This window comes from Notamacropus eugenii, chromosome 3 (genome assembly GCF_028372415.1).
Source record: "Notamacropus eugenii isolate mMacEug1 chromosome 3, mMacEug1.pri_v2, whole genome shotgun sequence".
Taxonomy (NCBI): domain Eukaryota; kingdom Metazoa; phylum Chordata; class Mammalia; order Diprotodontia; family Macropodidae; genus Notamacropus; species Notamacropus eugenii.
The window spans coordinates 412,964,923-412,989,988 of record NC_092874.1 but is presented as its reverse complement, the minus strand read 5'-3'; the positions used below and the strand labels follow the sequence as shown (position 1 = coordinate 412,989,988).

Below are 25,066 nucleotides of genomic sequence, written 5' to 3'. Positions count from 1 at the left end.
CTCATCCTTCCCCCTTTCTGTTTCTCAGCCATGAAAATATTTGCTCTGATTTTGTCTTTCAGTGTGGTAGCAGGAGGGAAGGATATCTACTATGGGATAGGGTCATGACTAATTAGTTATTTCATTCTAAAGTCATAATAAAATATAGACAGTTCTTGTTTTATTTAAATTCCCATTATGCAAATTCAACTCTATGTAAGGAATTCTGAAAGAAATCCACATTCCCAAAAACCACACCTATGTTAACTTTTCTGTACAACACTGTCCTCTGTCTCCACTCCTGCCCCTTCACTTGGGGTTCCTCAACCTCCAACCCCATCCAAATCCTAAAAAAACTCCATCCATGAACGCAGAAGAATACACATGGATCCTACCTCACCCCATTCCCCCTAGTAGGGGGCTTTGCTTAAGACCTCTGGAGCTAAGAGAAACTTTGCTCTACTATGACCATCTGCTTAGTGAGCCCCCCATTCCCCCCCCATGTCTGTCTTCCATCTCTGCATGCTAGTAGGCATATCTGTGCCTGTCACCTGTCCTCTCCTGACTGCGTATGGGCAGACCCTGATGGGTCTGCCCAGCATAAATTCTTCCTTGGTTCAAGTCTGGCCCCCCGGTGGCTGACCCCACCCCCAACTGTTCCTCCTCTGGCTCTTGCTTCTCTGTCCCTTTCCCTGTGTCCTTGAGCCATGTGTCAACCTGTCTCCCTCCCTCTCCCACATTCTTGGACAAATCTGCATTTCATAAAAAAATTACTTTTAGTAGACATCTGGAGAATAGTCCGCTTACATCAGTGAGAACTGTCTAAAGTGTTTGTGCTCTTGGCTGGTATGATGGAAATGATGCAAAGTTGAATTTAAAATATAATGATGATCAATGTTAAAATCTTTTTTATCACACCCTAACAGGCTTTTATCTTCAGCCAGATGACCTACTAGTGACTATTATTGCTTTAGATACACCTCAACCTAAAATCATCTGTACCAGGTTGGATTTCTTTGCACTTACATGTGGTTCATTAGCAGAGAAGGACCCAAGAAGGAAATGGATTCTCTTGGTGATGTTCTTTTCATGGCAGATGAGAAAATATCATAATATCTTAAGAAATTCTTTCAGTATGATATTGAGACTTCTTATCATTTGGTGTTACTGATGATACTGCCTTAAGTTTTGATCACTTACCTAAGAGTCACAAATTTCTGAAGTTTGCCTTTGTATGACCTCTAGATTTATGACCTCTTATCTTACACATTCTGAAAAGTGTTCTATTAGTTATGTGCTGAGCAGTGGAGATTTTTCCACTGTGATTTTAGAGTCCAAAAGCGTGCTACTTAAATCATATTTTTCAAAATCAAAATTTTCTCATGTGCAAGTCAGCTCCCAGATTGTACGCATGATTCCACCCTATCCCTAACCCTTCCACAAAGTATTTCCCAGGGAAAATATTCTAAATTGTAATATGCTGATCTATGAAGTAAAGTTTTGACTCTTGGCTGCATATATAGACTAGTTTGGAGAGAGTTTTGGGAAAAGGAATGATTGTCCTTTGAAAGAGAGACAGGAGAATTTTTAGGATTAACTCTGTAATGGTTTAAAAAAAGTATCATGAGAACAGTATAGCAGGGAAACTATCTCACCCAAAACTCTTTCATTCTTAGAATTCTGCTGTCCTCCTGAAGTGGTAGAAAGATCTTCTGGTACAGGCATAGGTTCATCTGAATCATCAGGTACATCACTTACTGAAGGACTTTCCTTTCCTGAGAAGATAAAAAGTAGTCTCTATTAGAGTGGCTGGTCACGGCCTGAAAGATTGGCACATTCCCAATGACAGAGCCTCCCTGGGCTTGTGCCATGAAAAGTTCACTATACAAAGTATAGCAAGATATCCATGGGATATTGCTTCCTTATTCTTAAGGAAACTCAGTTAGACATCCTAAGAAGGAAAGCTATGTTACCAAAAAGCTACCAGTCTCGTAGCTTTTTCAAGTTACACAACTTTATTATAGCCCTGCAATCTAAGCTAATTTGTGAGATAAAGGAGAGTGGAGAAAGGTGTAATCTAATGCTATCAAGTCTCCTTTCTATACAGCTATGTCCTTTTGCTCAATACCTTGCCTTTCAAATAAATCCTTATAGTATTGACAGTCTCTGAAATAGGAAAAGGAAAAACAAAATAGCCTCGCTTATGAGTTGCATATACTACTTCATAAAAAAGCATGTATACAACACAACCTATAAAAGTCTCCTTGTATATAAACTAAAAAAATGTAGTCAAGAGTAGTGACTGAAGGATCAATATCAGCCTGGAGGGAGGTCATTAAAGCAATGCCAAAGAACTCTTCTCTTGGTCCTAGTCTGTTTAGTATTTCTCTCAGCGACTTGGAGAAGACATATTCATCAAATCTGTTGATGACATGAAGCAATCAAGGGATATCTGATGTACAGGATGAAAGAACTTGGATAAAAAAATAACATCCTGACAGACCAGAATCATGGACTAAGTCTGTTAGACAAAAATTTCAGGGATAAAGGTAAATTCTAACACTTGGATTGAAAAGAAATGAACTATGCAAATTAGAATTAGAAAGGCTTGCCTGGAAAATAGTTCAATGTGAAAAAGATGGGAGGGATTTTAATACATCAGGCATTTATTAGTACATTTGACTTTAAAGTCCTTCAATATTTAGTCCATTCCTCGTATTATACTTTACTCTCCTCCATAAATTGTACAATCCATTGACTCTGGTCACTTTGTTGTTTCTTGCACAAGACCATTCATCCCTTGCATTTTCCCTCGATGTTACCTGTGCCTAGAATGCTTTTCTTTGTCATTTGCACCTCCTGAATTCCTTGCTGAAATTTCACTTTCTACATGAAGGCTTTCATGGTCTTCTTTAATTTTAATGTTTTCTCTGAGATTATGTCCAATTTATCCTGTATTTGTCTTACTTGTTCAGTTATTTCTATGTGATTTCCTCCCACTAATCTGGAAGCTTCTTGAGGATAGAGGCTATTTTTGTCTTTGTATCCTCAGTGCTTAGCACAGGGTCTGATGTGTGTAATAGGTGTTTCATAAATGCTTGGTGACTTGATGTATTATGCCCTACTATGTGCCATGCATGTCTTGATGATGCATAGTGAACTGCATATTCATTAAGGATTAAGAATTTGGTCTCAAAAGGGTAATGCAAACTTAGGTTGCATCAACTAGATGTGCTCTGTCTTTTCCAAATAACAGAGGCAAGAGTTCTACTGCACTCTGCCCTGGTCAGTTTGTATCTCTTTCAGTCCGCACATCATATTTTAAGAAGAACACTGACAAACAAAGAAGCGCTCTAATGAGGTCAACCAGCATGGGGAGGAAATATGAAACCATGCTCAAAGAGAATCAGTTGAAGGAACTGCAGATGTTTAGGCTAGAGAAGATGATCAGAAAAGACTTGAAGATGCCTTCAAGTACTTGAAGAGATGTCATGTAGAAGAGAAGTTAACCCTTTGTTGGTTGGTCCCAGAGGGCAGAATTAAGACCAATGAAATTAGAAACATCTAACCATGGAGTGGTTGCTTTAGTAGGTGGTGAGTTCTGAGAATCTTCAAGTACATATTTAATGGACCTCTGCTGAGATATTGAAGAAAACATTCCTATTTCTGGGGTGCTAGAGTTAAGTTTGACTTATCTTTGAACTCACAAATTCTGAGATGTTAGATCCATCAACATTAAGATGTGGCAGAGAAGATGTTGTCCTTGCTCTGAACTAGGCTGCCACTAGTACCAGCTACTTTCATAATCCACTTAAACTCAAGACGATTCTCAAAAACTCTGGGTAGAAAGGCAAGTAGTAAAATAATAATCTATATACTGATGTCACTACATCTTATTTTTCCAAAATAAGTCATTACCTGCACTCACTATTTGCAACCCAGCTAAAGTATTCTTTAAAGTCCACCATCCATCTTGGTACAGAATATTGAAGTTTTAATTGAAATAAAATACTCTTGCCTCACTTCTTGGAGTTCATGCTAAAAGACTGTGTTGTTGAAAGGCAATGACAATGTATTTAAATAAAAGGAAAGTCAAGTGGTCTGGGTTCTAGTTGAACTTTTTCATTTGCTACTCTGTGACTGTGACCTTAGACAAACCACTTGACTTCTATGCTTCAGTTTTCTCATCTATAGAATGGGAAAGATATTTGTTCTACACTACTTCATGAAAGCAAATAGTAGGCACTTAAGTGTTTGTTGAATTTAATTTTTTTGAGACATGGTCTCCTTAGCTCACTTGGGCTGGAAGTACAGCAAGCCACTCATGAATCTGATCTCAATACTGACTGGCAAAGAATGTTTAACCTGCTCCACTTTTCAAACCTGGCAGTGTGCCCTTCTTTAGGCAGCCTGATGGCTTTCTACTTGCAAAGGTTCACCATATCCCATAGCCCTACTGTAGCTAAGAAGTCCTGAAATCATGCAGTTCACCAGCCTCAGTCTTCCCAGAAACAATGACTACTGTGTGCAGTAACCCAATGGACCCACTTAGCACTGTTGAGAGAATTTTTTTTTAGAAAGTGATTCCTAATGCCCGAAAATGTTATGTGTCAATTACTATTATTTTAAAATATTAGAAAGAGGATGCTCCAATACTCACAGTCATAAAAACCTTTAGATAGTTTCATAGGATACAGAACCAGAAAAGTCTTTAATACACATCTAATTCATTCCCAGATGAGTAGACTGAGACCAATGGGCAAAGTGATTTCCTCAACGTGCAATCAAATCCAACTTTTATGTCTTTCCCCATGGTTAATAAGGTTTTAATGTTAAAGGTTTGTTTAGCTAATAAAAGTGATTATTAAACTTAGTTCGTACTTGAAGAGTATATAAGATCTCCTAAACAATTTCTCAGAGTACATAAAATGATGTATGTGATACAGAGGGTTTTGAGGAAGAACTGAGGAAAACAGCTAGAAAATTTAAGATTTGCTAGAAATGTTGTTTCAAAGTTTATTTTACTAGACTGAATTACCTAGATAATTGTCTAATTCTCCATTTCAATTGTATATGTAGTTGTACCTTCAAAGATGATAAAAAAGCTATGTCTAGACACATAAATGATAACCATTTTACCTAAAATAACATGTGATTTTGTTCATTCAGAAAGCATCAGTTGTCAGCTCAGTATATATGTATATGTATATACATACATATGCATAAATAATCTGATGTTGACTGCTTCTTCCTGGGTTTCTCCTAATGCCAACAACTGTTTGCACAGAGGTGGGGAACCTATGGCCTTGAGGCCACATGTGGCCTTCTAGGTCCTTGAGTGGGACCCTTTGATGGAATTCAAGTTTTACAGAACAAATCCTTTTATTAAGGTGATTTGCTCTGTGAAGTCTGAATTTAGTCAAAGGGCTCCCCTTGAGGACCTAGAGGTCTATTGCATATACATAACAGTTGTTGGCATTAGGAGAAACTGTAGTGGATGGAGGGTACTGCACTTGGAGTTGGAGGAAATGGCTTCCAGTTCTGGCTATAGCATTTGCTAGCAGGATGACTTCAAGCAAGTTCACCTGATAAAGTCTTACTTTCTTTCCCTATAAAATGAGGGGACTGGACTAGATGGTATCTAATGCTTCTTTAACCTCTAAATTTGGGAGAAGAAAATATGATCCTGGATGAGAAGTCAGATGACCACAATTCTAATGCTTCTTATGTTACTTAGACCTGTGTAATCATGAGCAAGTCACTTATCTCTGAGCCTCAGTTTTCTCCTATGTAAAATGAAGGTATTAGACTAAAAACCCTTTCTTTCCTTATAGAAGTTGCAATTTAATTGGGAGGGCAGGGCGCAAAATGTATGTACTTAAAACTAGCCAAGGACATAAGCATGTCCTTATTATTTAACCCCCTAAACCCACCCTTTCAACAATGCAATATCACAGTCCATTGAGGTAAAGAACTCATCTGCAGGAGGCAGGGTGAATCAAGAAAGGTTTTTTGGAATTAGAGTGTTTTGACAACAGATGTAATAGAAGTGATGGGCAAAGATTAGAAAGGCATTCTAAATGGGGGACCAGAAAGTCACAGGAGTTTGACCAACTTGATCAATTACTTGGCTAAAATGAAGATCAAATGTAGATGGCATCTAAAATAGTTGGTCCTACATAGATGCAGTTCAAGTCTTCAGGTAAGATATGATCATGTGAAATATTCTAAATAAGACTAATCATCATAAGCATATATATGATGTTTATTTTAATATAATAATCTTTTAGATTGATTAATATAACTAATATAATTGCTAAATATAATAATCTTTTATTAAGCACCTATATTATACAGTATACTGTACAAGACACCAAGAGAAATACAGATAAATTTATCCTGCCTTTGAGGAGTTTATAGTCTATTTGTATATACTAAAATGAAAACAGTAATAAAAGAGAATCATCACTTTGTCATAACTTTTCAAGGAATATGGAAAATCTCTTCCTGAATTTATTTTAAAGCTAGAACATTTTAAACTAGAATATGACCTCAGAATATGAGAATAGGGAACAGTGCTGTAAACTCCAGGATATGGAGAACAAATTTTATGCTGCTCTTTTAGCTGAATTACAACTGGCATATTTTCAGGAAAAACATTACTGGATCTATCTGGATGCTTGAGACGATATGAATTGTTAAAGAAGGCTTAGGAGTATGAGAATTTCCCAAGGAAATGCAAAAGGCCAGAAAGAAATTGAAGTGCATGTTGTGATGTGCATTATTCCTAGCAATTGCCATTGCCTAAAATAGCAAAAACAGTTCAATGGCTTATAATTATTATTATTCAAGTACAAAAAACTGGGAAAAATCTGAAATTGAGGAAGAGGAGAAGGTCTATAGACTACTTCATCATCTTCCTTCTGTTGAAACCATTCACATTTATGTAGCAAGAGACTGACCCTGTCCCTTTGAGTCACAGGTGACAAGAGCTGCCTAGAACTAGATCACAGTCATTCAAGGCTACAATAAAATTGCCCCATGATTCAGATGCCCATGTAATGTAAAGGAACTGAGAGTTTCGTTCACTGGAACAGAAACTAAACACTGTGGAACAGCAAGGAAGAAATGAGAGCTAAGTGATAAGAAAACCCATATTGGAAAGGTGGTACAGTAGAGTCCAATATGGAGTGTGGAAGCAGGGAATTATCAATGTGGAGAAGAAAAATGGAGCCTCTCCCCTTTCTGGGATCCCACCCAAAGTAATAAAAGGAACTGGCTGTACAGACTCATAGGAGAGGGCAATCCAGGAAGGTGAATTTTCTCATGATTCTTCAACAATTCAGATATGAATCTTTCCTCTGTAAGCAAAAGTTGTTCTCTTGTAAGATTCAGTGCTTTTAAGGAGACTCTGAAGAAATGCTAAATTCTGTAGTTCTCTGTTTCAAATATTAGTGAGAGCAATTAGCCAAAGACTTGTGGTCCCCAAAATATAACCAGGCCCTTTCCCATCTAATGAAAATAACTGTCACAAGAGTTACATTGAGCATGGGCATTTGGCACTTTAAGATTACTAAGGGCTTTATAACCATAGGATAACATAGAATGTTATACTCAGAAGAAAACTTTAGGTCCAAACTCTCACTTTAGATATGAAGAAAATGAGACTTTAGGACTTGTATAAGTCACATAATTAGTAAATAGTTTAGCCAAGATGTTAATCTAGGTCTCCCGATTTTAAATCCAAGGTTACTGGCATTACAGAAGAGGAAACTGACACTCAGCTGTTGGCTTATTTGGTCACATAGGTAGGAAAAGGTGAAGTCTCCTATCTTTTACTTTTCTTCTTTTTCCAAGCAAACTCCTAGAGGGGAAAGTGTCTATACTTCCTGCCTCAACTTCCTTACCTCCCCTTTACTTTGCAATCCGGCCTCTGACCACACCCCTACGCTGAAACTGATTTCTCTAAGGTTACCTAATAATTTCTTAATTGCTAAACCCTAGTCTCTTCTCAGTCCTCATCCTGAACTATCTTTTTTTTTTTGGCAGATTTTACCCTTGCTGGTCACCTTCTCCTCAATCCTTCCTCAACTCTGTGGCTTTTCTTTCCTGCTTTTCCTCCTATCCATCTGGCTACTATTTCTTAGTTTCCTTGAAAAAAGCTAACAACTCTAAGAACTGGAGGTAAGGAGAGAATCCATCCATAGCACAGAGGTTTGGGGCAGGGAGCAGTGGAGAGACAACTTATGCAAGGACCACCGAAGTGTAATAGAATACTAGTTTGGGACTCAACAGTTTGTCCAACATAGGATGGATAGATGAGGGGAGTATTATGAAATAAGACTGGAATGATAAGTGGGAATAAGATGGTACCAGACTGAGAATATTTTTTATTGTCCTAGAGGCAGCATAGAACCACTGAAGATTTCTGAGTATCCCCCAAGGCTCTACCATTGGTCCTACCTTCCACCTACCTACCTACCTGTCTCTAACTTCTCTCTGTTATCTCATGAGCCACAATGGATTCAATGAACACCTCTATGCAAATGACTCCTAAATCTTTATCTTAGCCCTATTTTCTCTCCTGACTTCGGATGCTGGACATCTCCACTTGGCTGTTTCACAGGAATTTCAAACTGAACATTCACAAACAGAACTCATTATCATACCTTCTAAACTTACTCCTCCATCAAACTTATCTATTTGTGTTGAGACCAGCACCATCCTTCCTGAGACCCACAATCTCAATACTCAACCACCCTCAATTTTTTCCTCATCTTTGCCCCTCTAATCTAGACACTCAGTTTTTGTTGGACTTGCCTCCATATCTCTCATTCTCTCCACCCATGTGACCGCCATCCTAATTCAAGCCTTCACCAACTGTTGTCTGGATTATTGCAACATTCTCATAACTGCCCTCCCTTCTTCCAGATTCTCTCTTTCCACACAGCTGCCAAAGCAACTTTCCAAAAGCATCTAAAATGTCATTCTTCTACTCAAAAATCTTCAATGGTTCCATGCTGCCTCTAAGACAACAAAAAATATTCTCAGTCTGGTACCATCTTGTTCCAACTTATCATTCCAGTCTTATGTCATAACACTCCCCTCATCTATCCATCTTATGTTGGACAAACTGGTGAGTCCCAAACTGGTATTCTATTATACTTTTATAGCCCTTGCATAGGTTGTCTCTCCACTGCTCCTGCCCCAAACCTCCATGCTATGGATGGATTCTCTCCTTATCTCCAACTCTTAGAGTTCTCAGCTTTTTTCAAGGTTCAATTTTAGTGTCAACTAATACAGGAAGCCTTTTCTCTCCTTCCTCAAAATATTCTATGTTTGCTTATCTGTTACCTATTGTATTCCCCAGCAGAATATAAGCTCCTTATAAGTAGGGACTGTTCAGTTTTTGTCTTTCTAGCCCCAGTACCTAGCATACTGCCAATACATATAATAGGCCTTTAATAAATATTTGTTGAATTGATCCAAAAGCCAAGAATTGCTTCCAGGTCTTCTAACTCCTAGCCTAGCACTTAATTTGGCAAAAGAATTAGTCCAATGAACTGACTTTGTGTCAATTCTAGACTTCCTAGTTTTCCACTGCTGAGAGGCTGTAATCTAAAAATGTCCTCTTGTAATGGCAAGCATGATAGGATCCTTTGCTGTTTTTACTTTAGTATAATCAAGTGCCTCTGACTGAATCTTGCCTTTATCAATCAAGGAGTAAAGTACAGAAACAAGAGTTTCTTTAACTAGAAACAGTGTATTTGTATTATTAATTATTTTAATGTAATTAAAGTTCTTCCCCCATTAATGGGCCTTCCCATTAAGAGGAGTTTGATTAGGGAAGGCCCGAGCCTTTTGTTAATGAGGCACTGGTTCTCAAGGGTTGTGATGTCCTCTGGCTCTAAAAATGATATAAGTGCTCTGCGTTGAGGTTTTACTTTGGGGTTTACTGACTGGAAGGGTTTGTGTGGCCAGATGAGGATTTTGGGAAGCCGCTTTAAGGAATCCCTCCCACCCCCACCCTCTCACCCCCAATCCCCAGCCTTGAAAATCCAAATGTCAGTGCTTCCCTCTCTGGTGACTATGGTCAGACAGTTGACATCCACCTGTCTCTTGAATTCAGGCAGAGTAAGCCATGTCTGTTGAGTTTTTGATTTCTCTATATTGTCTTTGAAGTTCAAGGTGCTAACTCCCTTGAACTAGGTGAATGATAAATGTGCTTGGTTAAAGGAATGATACATGTGCTTGAATAAAGTGATTGTTAACCCCTCAAAAGTTGTCTTTCCTTTTCTGAATGCAGATTTAAGAACTTGTGATGGCAAGTCCCGCTGTGTATGTTGGGGTGCCTACTGTTACACTTGTTAAGCCTTAGGAGACAGAACTACAAACAATGGATGGAAGATGTTAAGAGGAAGGTTTTGATTAATTCTAAGAAAAGACCCCACCTCTATAACAATTAGAGCTGTCCAAAAGTGGTAATGGCCTACTTGAGAGCACAGTGCATTCTTCTTCAATGGAGGTCTTCACAAAGAAGGTGGATGATCATTTAGGGGGATATTGTAGAAAGGTACACCTAAAAGTATGGGTCTAAATATCATGCTACATGCGGTACTAGATGACTTCTGGAACCCTTTCACCTCTGAGATTCTATCATCTTAATTCTCTGCCGTTTGGTAGATTTCAACTTCCAGAGTCCCAGAGTTTTCAATATTTGACATTGGATAAATGTCCTTATCCTTACTGGACACATTACTTTCTTCCTACTGTCATCTGTTATCAAGGCTTTTAAGTGTTTTTTTAAACTGACCTTATGGTCAATTGATCCTTCAAATTTATCCAAACAAACTCTTTGCTGTTACTCTTTCAATTTAATTAACCCATTTATCATGAGGCATAGTCAGATACTACCAATCATGTCTAGACCATGGTTTTCTGATTTTTAAGAGGCATTTCATTCCAGTAGGGTTCCCTGCATTTAATTAAATGTTACCTCTTGAGTGTCACTGTAGCTGAGTCTCAATACTTTTATCCACGCTACACAGGGAAAGCACACACCACATGCCAAAGAGAAATAATGGAAAACAGTGGGGATGATGGTTCTAAAGCACCATGGACCAGACTTGATCAATAGAAAACTCAGTTAGCAGAAGAGACACCAAGGAGAAAGGAAAAATTAAAAATTATTCTGTGTGCACAACAAGTATAAAGGCAAAAACTGAGGAACTGCATTGTTAGACAGACTTGCAGATCTTCAGGGAGACTTGTATTAAATCAGCAGATAGTTTACTGATATAATAACAGGTTACAACTACCTTGGGCTTTAAGACTTACCAAGCCTCTCCACACAACCACTCTGTGAAGCAGGTAATGAAAGTGTGAACAGAGCCACTTTGCAGATGAAGAAACTGAGACCCAGAGTGGTTATATGACATGGCATACAGCAAAACATTGAGGTTGGAAGATACTTCTACCTTCCAAATCAGCTTTCTTCCCACTGTATGACAATCATATTACCTACTCTAACACCTTGATAATTTTTGGAAAATACCTGATTCCCCTGAAGGTTTTTACCCCCTTCCTTAAGGTGGCTTCATTATCGGTTTAGAGAAAAGGCATTCACATTCAGCTTCCCATGTGCTTACTCTGGGTTCTGAGTCTCACCCTTAAAATTTCTTCGCTGATTCAGGGAATCACTTGGGAAACCAAAAAGTGGTGCTGCACCAGCCAGCAAAAAGGCAAGAAAAATGCCCCCAGGTAAATGTGACATTAATAAAATTCCATTAAATAACTAAAATTAGTTTGGACTACAATTAAATTCTGTTCTTCCTCTAAAAGAAGAAATTCAAATTTACATGCCACCAAGTCCCCTCTTTGTTGATTCTTTATATGAGGCATTTACCCTCCAGTACAGTTACATGTAGATTGTATGATAGAATGATGCAGTAGGAGGCATGCTAGCAGTTAAGAAGTTACGAAGCTTTCTTTTAAGAGCTTTCTCCTCTCTTACAGGCACATATTCTTCATATTTCATTTTTTTACTTCTAAAGTTCAGCTGACAAATTCCTGATCTTTTAGAAACACTGCAAGACAATGCCATCTTAACCAGTACTTTCACTGACTCACTTAATGTAAAAAAGATTCATTTAGTTTCAACTAATATGCAAGACACTGTTCTGGGAAACAAGAGAGAAGCATGGCATTTATTAAATACTCACAATGGGTTTTTAAAAAAATTTTATTGACATTTTTTTGTTTTTAAATCACAAATATGATGAAGTTATCACCACCCTGTAGAGCTCTTGTAATAAAGTAAAACAATTAAGCAAAATAAATGATACAGACCCTTATCTGGAAGTGTATGCAGCATTCCACACCTATAATCTCCTTCCCCCAAACTCTCTATTTTTAGAAGGTGTTCTTTTAAAAAAAATTAATAGAATCTGTTTTCTCTACCCTCCTCCCACCCCAACTGAAAAAAAAAGAGGTAAAAAGCAATTCCCTATAAAAAAAGCACTGTGTATGTGTCTGGGAACTTAGGAATAAAAAATATAACAATCATGGGTTCTTAGTAGCAGAGATTTAGAACCAGAAGGCACCTCATAGACCACCTAGTGATTCTAGTCCAATTCTCTTATTTTATAGACAAGGAAAGTGAAGCTCAGAGTAGCTCAGTAATTTGCCTAAGGTGACAGGTGATAAATATCACGTGCAGGATTTGAAGCCCAGATCTCTGATAATAGAGCTGAATCTATCCTCAAGGAAGTGAGGTTCTACTGGGGAGTGTGATATATGCACAGACAAATATAATACAAGGTAGGGCATGATAGAGGCTAAGGAGGCAGACAGGTATTTCCCTCAGTAAATTTAACAGAGAGGGCATTTTTAGCTAAGGGTTTCAGGAAAGGTTTTATAGGGAAAAAAATGACGTGGAAGTTGGGTCTTGAAGGAAGAGAAAGATGATACCAGGCGAAGATGAAGAGGAAGTCCATTCTCACTACAGAGAATGTCTTGTACAAGACAACAAAGGTTATAGATGGCAAGTTCTGGGAATAGTTAATGGTCTAATTTGGCTAAAATAAAGTTAGAATGTGTGAAGAGGAGTAAAAAAAAAGCTGGAAAGAGTTGGCATCCTATTATAGAGGGATTAATCAATAAGCATCCATTTAACACTAACTGTGTGCCAAGCACCATACTTGGGAGGGATAGGGATACAAAGGCAAAAAATGATATGCAACTTGACCTCAAGAAAGTTTCTCTTCTGTTGGCTAAAGATTTTTATTTATCCCAAAAGGAATAGTGAGCCACTCGATGGTTTCTAAGCAGAGGAGTTGTATGATTAGACCACGGTTGGGGAATGCACATGCGTTGTGTTTCACTGAGTCAAAGGGTCACACTTGAGGATCTAGAGGGTCACATGTGGCCTTGAGGCTGCAGGTTCCCCACCCCTGGGTTAGACCTGTGCTTCAGGAAAACAGTTTTGTACCTGGGTGAATAATAGAGCCTACATATAAAAATACTTTAGGAACTTACAGTTTGGTTGAAGAGATAAGACATACAAAAATAATTAAAATAACATTTTATCATAAAATGAATGGCATAGATAGTTGCTACAGAAATTGAGAGGAGGAAGAGATCACTCAAGAGAGCAAGGAAGGCTTCATGGAATAGGAAGCAGGATATCAATCAATCAACAATGAGCATTTATTAAACAATTACTATACGCCAGACACTGTGTTATGCTCTGGGAATCCAAAGATAAAACTTTAATTTTCAAAACCTCAGACCTTTAATGTAGCTTACATTACGAATTCCATTTAATTCAACAAGCATCTACGGAGCCCTTACTGTACTCAGAGAACTGTCCTGAGTGGGGTGGGGGCAGAGGGGGAATTAAAAACAAACAACCTTCAATTCCTGAAAATGAAAACTGTCCCTGATCTGAAGAATCTTACAATCTACTTTGGTGAAAGGTCTGTGAATGGCAGACGGTGAGGTTGGGGGAGATCTTTAGGACAGTGAGAATGGCAATATGCTCTTCTACACAGGTATCCCTCAAAGAATGACATACACAATTTTAAATAATTCAGAGTTCCTATGAAACAAGCTCTTTATGTGTCCTCCTCCTTGTCTACCTTTCAGTTGAATTGTGGCTCCTTGTCACCTCCGCCCAAGAATTTGCACGAGGAAGCCACATCTGTCCTATTCTAGTACTTACCACTGAAATGGCCAGTTGTGCGACCGGCCTAAAATGGTAAGAAAAAAAAAGTTTTCAGAACTGTGGGTTTGAATTATATTCACCAGTCCTGAGCTTGTTATCAGAAGCTTTTAAAATGCCAAGATTTATTGTTGGGGGGGGGGAACCTTAGGAGTAATTTTTAGTATAACTCCCTTATTTTACAGATGAGGAAAATGATGCCCCACCAGGGGAAGTGGCTTGCTCAGGGTCAAACAGGTAGGAAGTAGCTGATTCTAGCTGTACCATCATTCAAGCTACTGATATTTTTAGCAAGTGTGGCCACCCCCGTGGTAAATGTTACTCCGGACACTGTTTAAACCTCTAATGGTGATACTTCAATTAAAAATTTCAATCTTTAGTACTTCCAAAATTTTTATGTTGAAATGACACCAAAAATTTTGAATGACATGGATAGATTGAGACAAAAAATTTTAGTAAACTTTCCATTTAAAATGCAGCAAGTAAATACAATTTTATAGCTAATAAAGGAGCTAAAATGATTAAAAGAATTGAATATATTACAATACTACTGCTTTGCTAATTTCACGCAAATCACTATTTTCCTCAATTATGTTTACAAACCACACGTACAAAAAGGCACACGCATGAGTATGGGGTTTGAGTACACACAATTATATTTAGAACCCAAAATAAGAATTTAGTGACTATTTATAAAAATATGTTTGAATAGGACAAGTTTATACAGCAGCACCTCATGGATTCACAAATATCAAGGAAGAGGGAAGAAATCATGTCTAAATCTAAACAGAATATAAGTTATATAGGCTTGTTAAAAAAACATCAATTTCAAATACATATCCTTTATAAATAACCAAAAGATGCAGAAATGTGAAAGGAGAATAAGTTATAACTTCTACTGACATACTGTTTCTAACATAAATGTCTTGGGCAAGGTAATGCGAACGTTATTATCCTCACTGGAACAATTAGAAACTCAGAGTCAGAAAGGTTAAGAGACTTGTCCAAGATTCTAATTTCTAAGTATCACTTAGAGCACTGTTCTTGGAGTCAGGAAGGCCTGGGTTCAAGTTCAGCCATTAGACACTTACTAGCTGTGTGACCCTGCATGAGTTATTTAATACTCTGTGCCTCAATTTCCTCACCTGTAAAATGAGAGGTTAAACTGAATGACCTCTAAAGTTCCTTCCAGTTCTAAATGTATGATCCTAATTCCCAGTCCCTAAGACTTTATATTATATCACCAGGGTTATGATCAGCATATGAATGATTTATACCCAAATGGGCTTCTGAAATGCTCAGGAACACTTAAACATTTTTTTTCTTATGTAACTTATCTTTCCCTTAACAACCTTGCTTATACAATTAATTTGCCTAATTAGCCTTTTCCTTTATGGATGTTGGAAAGGTACTTTACCAGAGACTCTAAATTAATGAGGTCTTACTTTATTACTAATGAATGCTTTTCATAAAATAAAATTTAAAAAGCATTATCTTGACCAAGTAAAATGACTGTTTGAGACATGCAAAAAACTAGAATTAACAAAAGTGAGAACAAAAAAATAATGGGCATGTGTAAGAGTACATTTGGGGGAAAAGTTGCCAAAAATAAATTCTCTTATGGAAAGTTATTGTTATAGAAACTAAACGAAATTATAGTTCTTTTCTGGACTTGCTATCTGTTTTCAGCATCTTAGGAAAAGGACCATCTAGTCCAACTCTTTTACAGATGAGTAAATAGGGCCCCACAGAATGTATGGGACTTTCCCAAGGTCACACAGGTAGTAACAGGCTGAGCCAGGATCTAGAACCCAGATAATTTGACCCTGATCCATTGTTTTGTCCAGTACACTCCTTCTTTTCCATAGGGAAATTTTTTTGATAAAGCCCCTACTAGGACACACAGTTAAATTGCATGGGTGACCCAGGGCACATGGCAGTTTGGTGGTCTAAAAAACTAAAATGACTGATATTACCTTAAATCAGAACTTCAGAAACTACCAAAAATTAAACCTAGACAAGAGACTGTGATCACACCTATAATTTGTGGGCAGGGACTAAATAATTTGTGAGAAAAAGCACTGTATAAATTATGCATAATCTTTGGTGTTAAAAAATTCTGACATGGATTTGAAGTACTTTCTGATTAAATGTATTAACTTATTTTAATAGAGCAGTTTCCCATTTGCTACAGATAAAACTTTCAGAGGAAAAAAAGTATATCTTATTTCCAACTGGAAAAACCACAAATTCCAAGAAGTAGGCTAATTCACATGGGAATCAATATCAAGTTATCTTTCCAAAGCTGTTACTAAAAATGGCATGTACCTTAAACATTTGTCAACATATAATAATAGCTCAATTTTTATACTGCTTTAACTTTTGCTAAGTGTTTTATGTAATGCCCTCTCATTTGATCCTCACAGCATTTTAATTCTGATTGCTATCAAAGGTACAATTTATGTATATGTGTGTGTGTGTGTGTGTGTGTGTGTGTGTGTGTGTCGGTTTGTGAGGGGAGAGACAGAGGAGGGAGGGAGGGGGAGGGAGAGAGGGAGAGAGAGAGAAAGAGAGAGAGAGAGAGAGAGAGAGAGAGAGAGAGAGAGAGAGAGAGAGAGAGAGAGAGAGAGAAGGAGAAGAAGAAAGGGGGAGGGAGGAGGAATATGTTAAAACTAGTTGTGAAAACTCAAAATTGGACTAAAAAGTCTAAAATTATTCTTGATATTTTCAGCATAAGCAGTACTTTATTAAATATGCTAAAATGGCAAATGAGTTCAGATCAGAAATATAAACAGTTTTCCTTTTGTACAAAAGTCGTGGAGAATAATCCTTCACCTTCAACCTTTCACCTTCACATTGAATATATAGAATTTGGCACAGTAGGGGAAAAATTCATTTCTGTCATTAGGATCTGGGAACTGGTAGTTAACCTGGTTATTCCAAAGGTCACTGCTGCTAATATCAGTATAAAAGGTAGAAGGTTGGAGTATAGACAGCAGGTACAATGAAATGAATACTGGCCCTTAAATTAAAGAACTCTAATTCAACTCCCACATCTGATAGCTGGCTGCCTGTTGAGACCATGGACATGTCATTTAACGAGCCTGGGCCTCAAAATCCTTCCGTGTAATAAATGGTCTCTGAGGTCCCTTTCTAGTCATAAATTCTCCTTTAGGAATCCTATAGTCCCCACCTAGAACTCAAATGCATCCCACAAAATCTCAACTCAGACACCCAAAGCAGAACATTGGAAGGCTAGCAGAGGAAAAAGAATCTTTTTCAAGATTTCAAGGACCTGAAACTGGCCTTTTTTGGTAATTGGAAAATCTGTAAACATTCCCTTCCTCTTCATTTTATCATTAACTTCAAGGGATGTGGGACAAACAGTAGTGAACTCTTCCTCTATGAGGGAGGTCTAAAAAGCTCCTATAATCCTACATTTGACCCAGCAGGCACTAAGCAGGCCTAATTCTCTGAGGAATCACTTTCTTTATAGATAAAGTTGGAAACAGACAAACTTTGAGTTTAACTTTTGTCCCTTGTAAGGGAAAGGGTAGTACAGTATTGTGGACATGAAAGATATCCCTGAAACAGGTATAGTCCAACTAAGGAGCAAAGTATGTAGTCTGGACACATCCAGAACTTGTTTTTGCAACATTTTGAAAGCCTTGTTTTTTATTTCATCTTAAAAGGATGTCCCCCGTTAGTCAGGCTCAAACCATATTTGTGAAGTTAGCTAAGCTAGCTCAAGCCATCGTAGTTAAACAAAACAATTACCATAAAACTTGGAGCCTGATAGCTGAACCACAGACGACAGTTAGAAACCATTCACTGATAGGGGCCACCCTTCTGAGATTGACTCTAATTCGGCTGAGTTCTGTGAAGCAGCCCACTCTCCAATACTAAAAACTGAAAAGCCAAAGGCAGTTGAAGCCACTGCGGCTAACGTATCTGGGCCCCTTTGGAGAGGAATGGACACCCAGATGGGTCCTCTGATTGCAGAGCTTGTTGGATGCTGGATACATCTCAGCTACTCTCATTTTGTGGGTTCTGCTAGATGGATGACTCTCTTTCTCTCTGTCTCTCTGTGTCTCTCTCTCTCTGAAGCCCTCTGGGGGCTTGGAAAAATTTAGTGGAGACAATGAATTCTCAACAGGTTACTCATTTCTCCATACCTCAGTGTCCAGGCATGAAATAAGCCTTCTCCACAAAAAATTCAGAATAACACAATTGGTGTCTTCCAAACAAAAAATAATTCAGTTCTACACCTTTCAGTGCCCTTCCATAATTTACCCTTCCTTTGATGTTTTAAATATTCTAACTCGTTGTTCTTTTGCTCTAAGTACAGCATGAGACAGATATTTTCCCCCAGGAGTAAAAATGCATATTCCCCACTCCCCCCAGGTAACTAGATTTCATAAAATAATTAATTTTCAACACAGTTCTTTATCTGTTAACTTTTCTCAAACTGGAACAATTGCTTCAAATTTAAACTCACTACAAAGACTGTTTCAATCCTTGCACTTGTATTTTCAGAGCCTACGTACCTGGCACATAGTAGGTATTTAATAAATTCTTGTTGATTGATGCCAAATGGCAATACTGTCTGACTTCAACTGTTTTTTGTTCAGATAGTCCCCTATCCCCAAATAAGCATATAATGAGGGTTGTGGTAGTTCGCTGGCTGATCAGAACTTCCCCATATCTATATCTTCTAAGGATCTCACCTGAAACTTGGGACATGTCCTGAGCCTCATCGGTTTCCATTTTCCTCAGGTTATCTGAGAAAGAGAGGAAGAGATTTTAAGTTAAAGTAAAATACTAATAAAGAAAGAGAGAGAAAGAGAAAGAAAGAAAATCTTAGCTATTTAACAACAAGGTTATCTGGCAGGAATAATGTATTTTCCTCTTTATTTCCCTCTTCACATACTTGCTGGGGTATCAGACTGGCACAGACCTTGATCCTTTTAAAAACAGCATTACAAAGATTTATAAAAATATCATTACAAGCACAGGAGGACCAAATTTGTTATTTATTGTTAATTTCCTACTGCATAATAACCCAAAATGCAAACTGACTGCAACAAAATTAAGCAGAAAATTAAATGGCCCTGGGTCATTGTAGGCACAGAATTCATTCTCTTGGCTGATCCATAGTTATGTTCTTTCTAATTTACTGAGCATGCATCGATGAACCTTGAGTCAGCTTGGTGACACGCGTACAATCAGCAATCAAAAAACGAAGCAATTTGCTGAAGAATGTCTCATTTACGCAGGCAGGGCTGCATATCTGAGCAGCAACTGCACTACCTCCATTAATAATGAATACACCTCAAGCCGTGGCAGATGGGCAAAAAATAGCAGCTTCAGTCTTTGTCCCTCACTCTTTCAGGAGCCCTCGCTGCAGAGCCCACCAGCTCTTCAGTGTAGGGAGAAGTGAAGCTCCCTAAAATAGCGAAACAAACCCAGGAGAGAAAAGGAACCCAAGTCTTCCTGTTTTGCTGACAGATGGCTGACTCCTTGGATGGGTGACAAATACTGGGAAGCTTCTATCCCTCTGTTGCAACACTTAATGCTTCATAGATGGAGATTCAAGTCACCATAAACACCAGGGAGGGAAACTCTAAGGGTCAGTGGGGTAGAAACGAAAGTTTTCATTTGGAGCTCTGGCCTACAAGTTGAAGGTCATCCCAACGGTCTATGGCAGACGACAGCTAGTGGTAGCTCCTTGGATAATAAATGCATGACCAGAAGAAGATAACCTCAGCAAAATCTCATGTTTTGTTAACAACCCAAGTAACCTTTGAGGGGAAATGTTCCCTTACCAATAAATGCTTAGTTAGTTGTTGGCTATGAACTAGGCTTACTCTTTTGTCACTTATTTCTTTATCACAGATGATCGATCAGATTTAAGGCTAGTGGCCTATTTTCAGCAAAGAACTCCAAACTGGTGGATACTCCCTTTGGCCTAATTCTCTTCCAAGTGAGAAGGTACAAAATGCTCCACATTTTCCCTATCTACTACTTTGGGCAGTCATAGCAGGTCAATAAATATTTGTTGAATGAAGGATAAAAATATGCTGTTCCTCATTTATTCAGAAAACAGTAGGGCACATGCTCTAAGCAACACTGTTATCTGTAGTGGTGATGTATTTGCACTCAATCATCTATCCTCATTCTCAGCCTAACCTAATGAAAATCATGTTTTCTGCAGAAGACCTGGCTGGAGTTATGGATACACTCTTAGGCATGCACACAACATGAGGCAGGTGTCAGGGCAGTGGGGGTTGGAGGGAGGGAGACAATGCTAACGCTTGCTTTCAAGTATGCCAGCGGATCTAGGCTCATGTTCTATGTACACCTACAAGTTTAATCTGCAACCATGGGACAGAGCAAAGCTAAATGCCTTATACGGAGAGGCATTAAGTAGTATTAAGCCCACGAACTTGACTTTATGATCACAGTACTCCAACTGACTGAGCCAACCCACCATAGGCAATCTGAAAGAACAAAGCTCGTGGTATAATCACACAAAAGCAATATTTTAAAAGTATCAAGGAGCTCTGCTTTTAAAAAAATGCTTCTCTTAATACTGGAATTATAAAGTTGTAGATTAAAATAAAACAGAAAACTCTTCATCTGAAGCTTCTAGGCAGCGCTAACATGCTTTCCCTGAGGAGTTCTCAGCTCTTTCCTTCTCTGAAGGAAAAGCTATTTTTGCAAAGCACCATTTTATTATAATATATTATCATTTGATCCCAGAATATCATCAATTGAATCGCAGCCATGTGGCAGGACAGGTCACACCCACTCCCCCAGCCCTTCACTCCTTTACCCCCTCCAAAAAATGATCACAATGAAAATCTCCAAACCTAAAAAAAAAATCCCTCAAGCCCCAGTCAATGTCATCTTTATTTTAAATAGCATCAGTTTCGTTCTTCATGTATTTATTAAGCACCTACCCAGTACTATGCACAAATTTCCTATTCAGCACACAATCTGGATAGTGTCTTGAAGTTTCTGTGTTTTGTTTTAAAGAATGAGGTTTGACCTCATAGGTCCACTGGCTGAGGTGATGTTTGGGCATTAAGGTAGGAGCAAGAGTGAGTACAGTGAGCGTTGCTGTGTTCCATTCCAGCTGGGCATTATCTGTCTTACAAAGGCAGGACACTGATTACGAGATGACTGGTAAAAGAGTGCAGACAGATCTATGAAAAAAACAGAATCAAAACAGCCAGGTAGCAGGCTCGCTATAGTATGTTACAGTGTGTCCATAATAGTCACTACATTCTGTTAATAAATATGTACTCTTGGACTTGTTTGTGTTTTGTTTCCTTGCTAAATTCAACCACCAAAAGGTTTTTAATGCTTATCAACTTCTCTCTGAGAAACCACTCCATATTCACTTATGCTTCTCTATACAAGTTGAATCCAGCCTGATCTGATGTCATAGGGAATAAATTTTCATTTCCCCTAAATTTTCCCCAAACTCCAAATTTGCATCTTTTTTTTTTTCTGCTGAAAAAGCAGTGACTGGTATTTTGATTTGGGTGAAGATAGTGAAAGAAGTCAGAAGTCTGTCTTCAGGGGGAAGGAACTGTGTTTTGTGAAAAAGTTGATTCTCATGCTGTAAGAAGGTAGTCGACTGATTTTGGCAAACATTTTCTCAACACTTTCTGATTATGTTTAGGCACTGTCTTGGGCACTCTGAGAAAGACCTAGGATTTATTGGCTGTTGTATAGTAGGAGAAGCTAACAGTGGCCTCAGATAACTAAAGAGAAACTGCAAGGTTAAATCCACATGGTTCTGCTAAAAAAAAATCCACAACAGGATTTAAGGAAAATACTATCTTGAGAAACTAAGAGGTCAAAAGAATCCTTTGAATTCCTTTCTTACTTTCTATGGAAAAATTTAACAAAATGATCTATATGACATTAAAGTCATGGGAAAATTCATAAATAATATTAGCGAATGTACTTTATCTTTGGTATTTTTAGCCAATGAACATTTATTAAAACGCTTACTTTGTGCTCAATGTTGGAGACACAAAGAAAGGTAGAAAGAATCCCTACCCTCTAGAAGCTTACTCCCACCATACAAGGAGAAACAGATTCAGAGTTTAGTCATTGGCCAATAAATCCCATAAAATGTCAATAGAAGACGTGTGTCTGTGTGTGTGTGTGTGTGTGCGTGTGTGTGTATTCTCTCAATTTCGACTTTTCTTTTGATTAATTCCAAATAAACTTGTCTTACTAATCAAATGTTTAAAGTAGAAATACTTGTACTTCATGTATATTTAATTTTACCCAGTTAACTAGAAGACATTAGGAAAAGGAGAAGGAAGAGGAAGAACCATACTAAAAATGTGAAAAGACTCAAAGTCAGTGGAATGACTTTTGATACTGGGCACCCCAGAGTCTCAAACTATCATTCTATTTCCCTTCCTATTAGGGCTGTTTTTAGATTCAGTACGTGTTCTGAAATACTCTTGTCCTCTCTCTATATTATAGAAGACAAAGGGAACTGCAAAGAGCTAGGCCTATCCAGTATCCCAGAGTAGTTTTTGTTTCCAAGATCAAAGCCAGGGCAGTTTTTCCTTAAGTGTCTTTCATCTCTTTGAAAAATATCAATCAGTCAGTCAATCAACTAGTATTGAGCGAGCACCTCCTATTTGCTAGACACAGCACTGAGAAGATACAAGCATGGCAACCCTCCCTCCCCACAAAAAACAAGTCCCTTCTCTCAAGGAGCTCATAACAGACCAATGAAACTTCCGTTGGTACTGAGCGTGCGAACTGGTTCAAACTGCATTTCCCTGAAACACCTTGCTAGAGTAGCCTAATTCTGTTATCGTCAAGATATAACCCAGTCCACCGTGTACACTTTAATGGGGGGGAGAATTTCCCTGGACTGGGGCCTTGCACTATCACAGAAGCTGAAACTGGAACACAGGACAGTGTTTTCTTATTGCTTTCTTTAGACTTTACTTTCTTCCTCAGCCATGAACTGATAATATTCCTGAAATAAATCTATTAAAATATTCACTTTGCAATAAAAATAAAATTGATCTTAACAGACTACGTAGAGGGCAAGCATTATCGAAGAGTCTGAATTATGGAATATTTTTTAAAAAAAGGAATGCACTCTACACACTACCTTATTCTGTTTCGCTGCTGCCCAGCCTCTGGGTACACTGACGCCCCTCTCCCCCTCCTCTACCTGCCCCTACCCCTGTTTAAAATGTTTTCTGAAAGGAAGTTTTCTCTTCCTTCAAATGGATTTTCAGATACTTTCAAGAAGCTTTTTATAATCACCACCCCATCTTCAAAACATACAGCTACAAGTGAGTTATTTCTCCCTACTCCCAAATCTTATGATGAGGTCTCTCATTTACTTATGGTTTTCATCAGTTATTTCTGCATTTAATTCACTGTTCTTCGGGAGTAGTAGTTCATTGAAGGCTGAGTCTACTAGCTGTTTCATATTCATCAATTAATAAATCAAGAAACATTTATTGAACACCTACTACGTGGCAGTGCTATGCTAAGCCCTAAAAAGAGGCAGAAGAAAGTCCCTACCCTCAAGGAGCTCACAATCTAACAACTGATAACTCCAAGTCCAATACCTTCCCCGTAACAAGTTTAGTTTGTTGAAATGAATAGAACTGAAATAAAGCGTTATAATTTTCAACATAACATCAATGGTGCTCAAGTCAACTGCTGTTCAGTAGAAGTTCAACCCAGTTTGTTTTAACAGATAATACATAGAGATCACTTAAAATTACTGCATTCACTGTCTGGAAATAGCAATGCTCACAGGAAATCCCAACTGGAGAACTACTCTTAGGTTCTGGATACTTGAGAGGTCTAATGTGCAGGATACAATGGCCTTGGAATCAGGAAGACCTAAGTTCAAATCCTAACTTACACATTTATCCTGGGCCAGGTATTTCACTCCCTCATTTCAATTTCTTCATCCATAAAATGGGATTAATCATACCTGGGCTACTTATTTTACAGGGTTGTTGTGGGGATCAAATAAAGAAAGCTTATCTAAAGGCTTTGCAAATCTTAATGTACTATACATACGGATGTTATTATACTTCTTTCAGTGTCTACTAATGGATATTTTCTTTTGATATAACAAATTGCATTTAAATGAAGTTCAGATAAATTTCCCTAAAATGTCCCTGTTGTGTTAAGCTTCTTTTGGGAAGTGCAGGTAGTCACAATAACAATATAATCTATTTGGAGTATCTTAGGACCCAGGCTTCTTAAATAAAAACTCATTATTTTTGTAGCTAAGCAAGTTTTTTCTTCTTTATGCTGATGGTAAATGTTTTTTCTGCAAATGTCTGACATCACTGTGAATTCTATGTTGTATTTCTGAAAAAAACATGCTCACAGACAAGGGTAAGGCACCACGGAAGTTCCTAGTGTCTTGAAAAGAACCCCATATCAGTTTTCTTGGCTGTTTGACCAAAAGATTCTTGATAGACAGAAAACCATGTAGTCCTGTTTCATTTCTAATTCTTTTGAATTTTCAGAGAGCTGCTAGCCTTTCCATTTTTACTCTAATTTTGCAAAGCATTACTAATTAGTAGGAGGAACAAAGAAAACCAGGGTTGAATTGGAAAGTAAGGAATTCTCTTTAGCTAGTCAAATTTCCTTTCCACATTGAAATGAGGCACAGAAAACTGGAAATAGGTTATTCTGAGAGCAGAATTTACAACTTGTTTTTGTTTTGAGGGGCATACAAATTCAAACAGATAATTTTGCATTGGATTTAAAAAAAATTCTACAAGTGTGAAATGACAAGAAAAACCGAAAGGAATTATTGAAACTTTCTGGAAATATAGTTCAAAA

General features: G+C 37.9%; 1 protein-coding gene across 14 annotated transcripts in view; it reads right to left on the bottom strand.

Annotated features, from left to right (window-relative positions):
- The window catches only part of IKZF1 (IKAROS family zinc finger 1), a 133,699-nt gene that overhangs the window by 97,990 nt on the left and 10,643 nt on the right, over window positions 1-25,066 (bottom strand). For all 14 annotated transcript variants that reach the window (XM_072598145.1, XM_072598153.1, XM_072598144.1 and 11 more), the window contains exons 2-3: window positions 18,928-18,981; window positions 1,635-1,754 (exon numbers count right to left, since the gene is read on the bottom strand). In XM_072598145.1, the coding sequence (XP_072454246.1) occupies window positions 1,635-1,754; window positions 18,928-18,981 (174 nt within the window). The remainder of the gene's footprint in view (window positions 1-1,634; window positions 1,755-18,927; window positions 18,982-25,066) is intronic.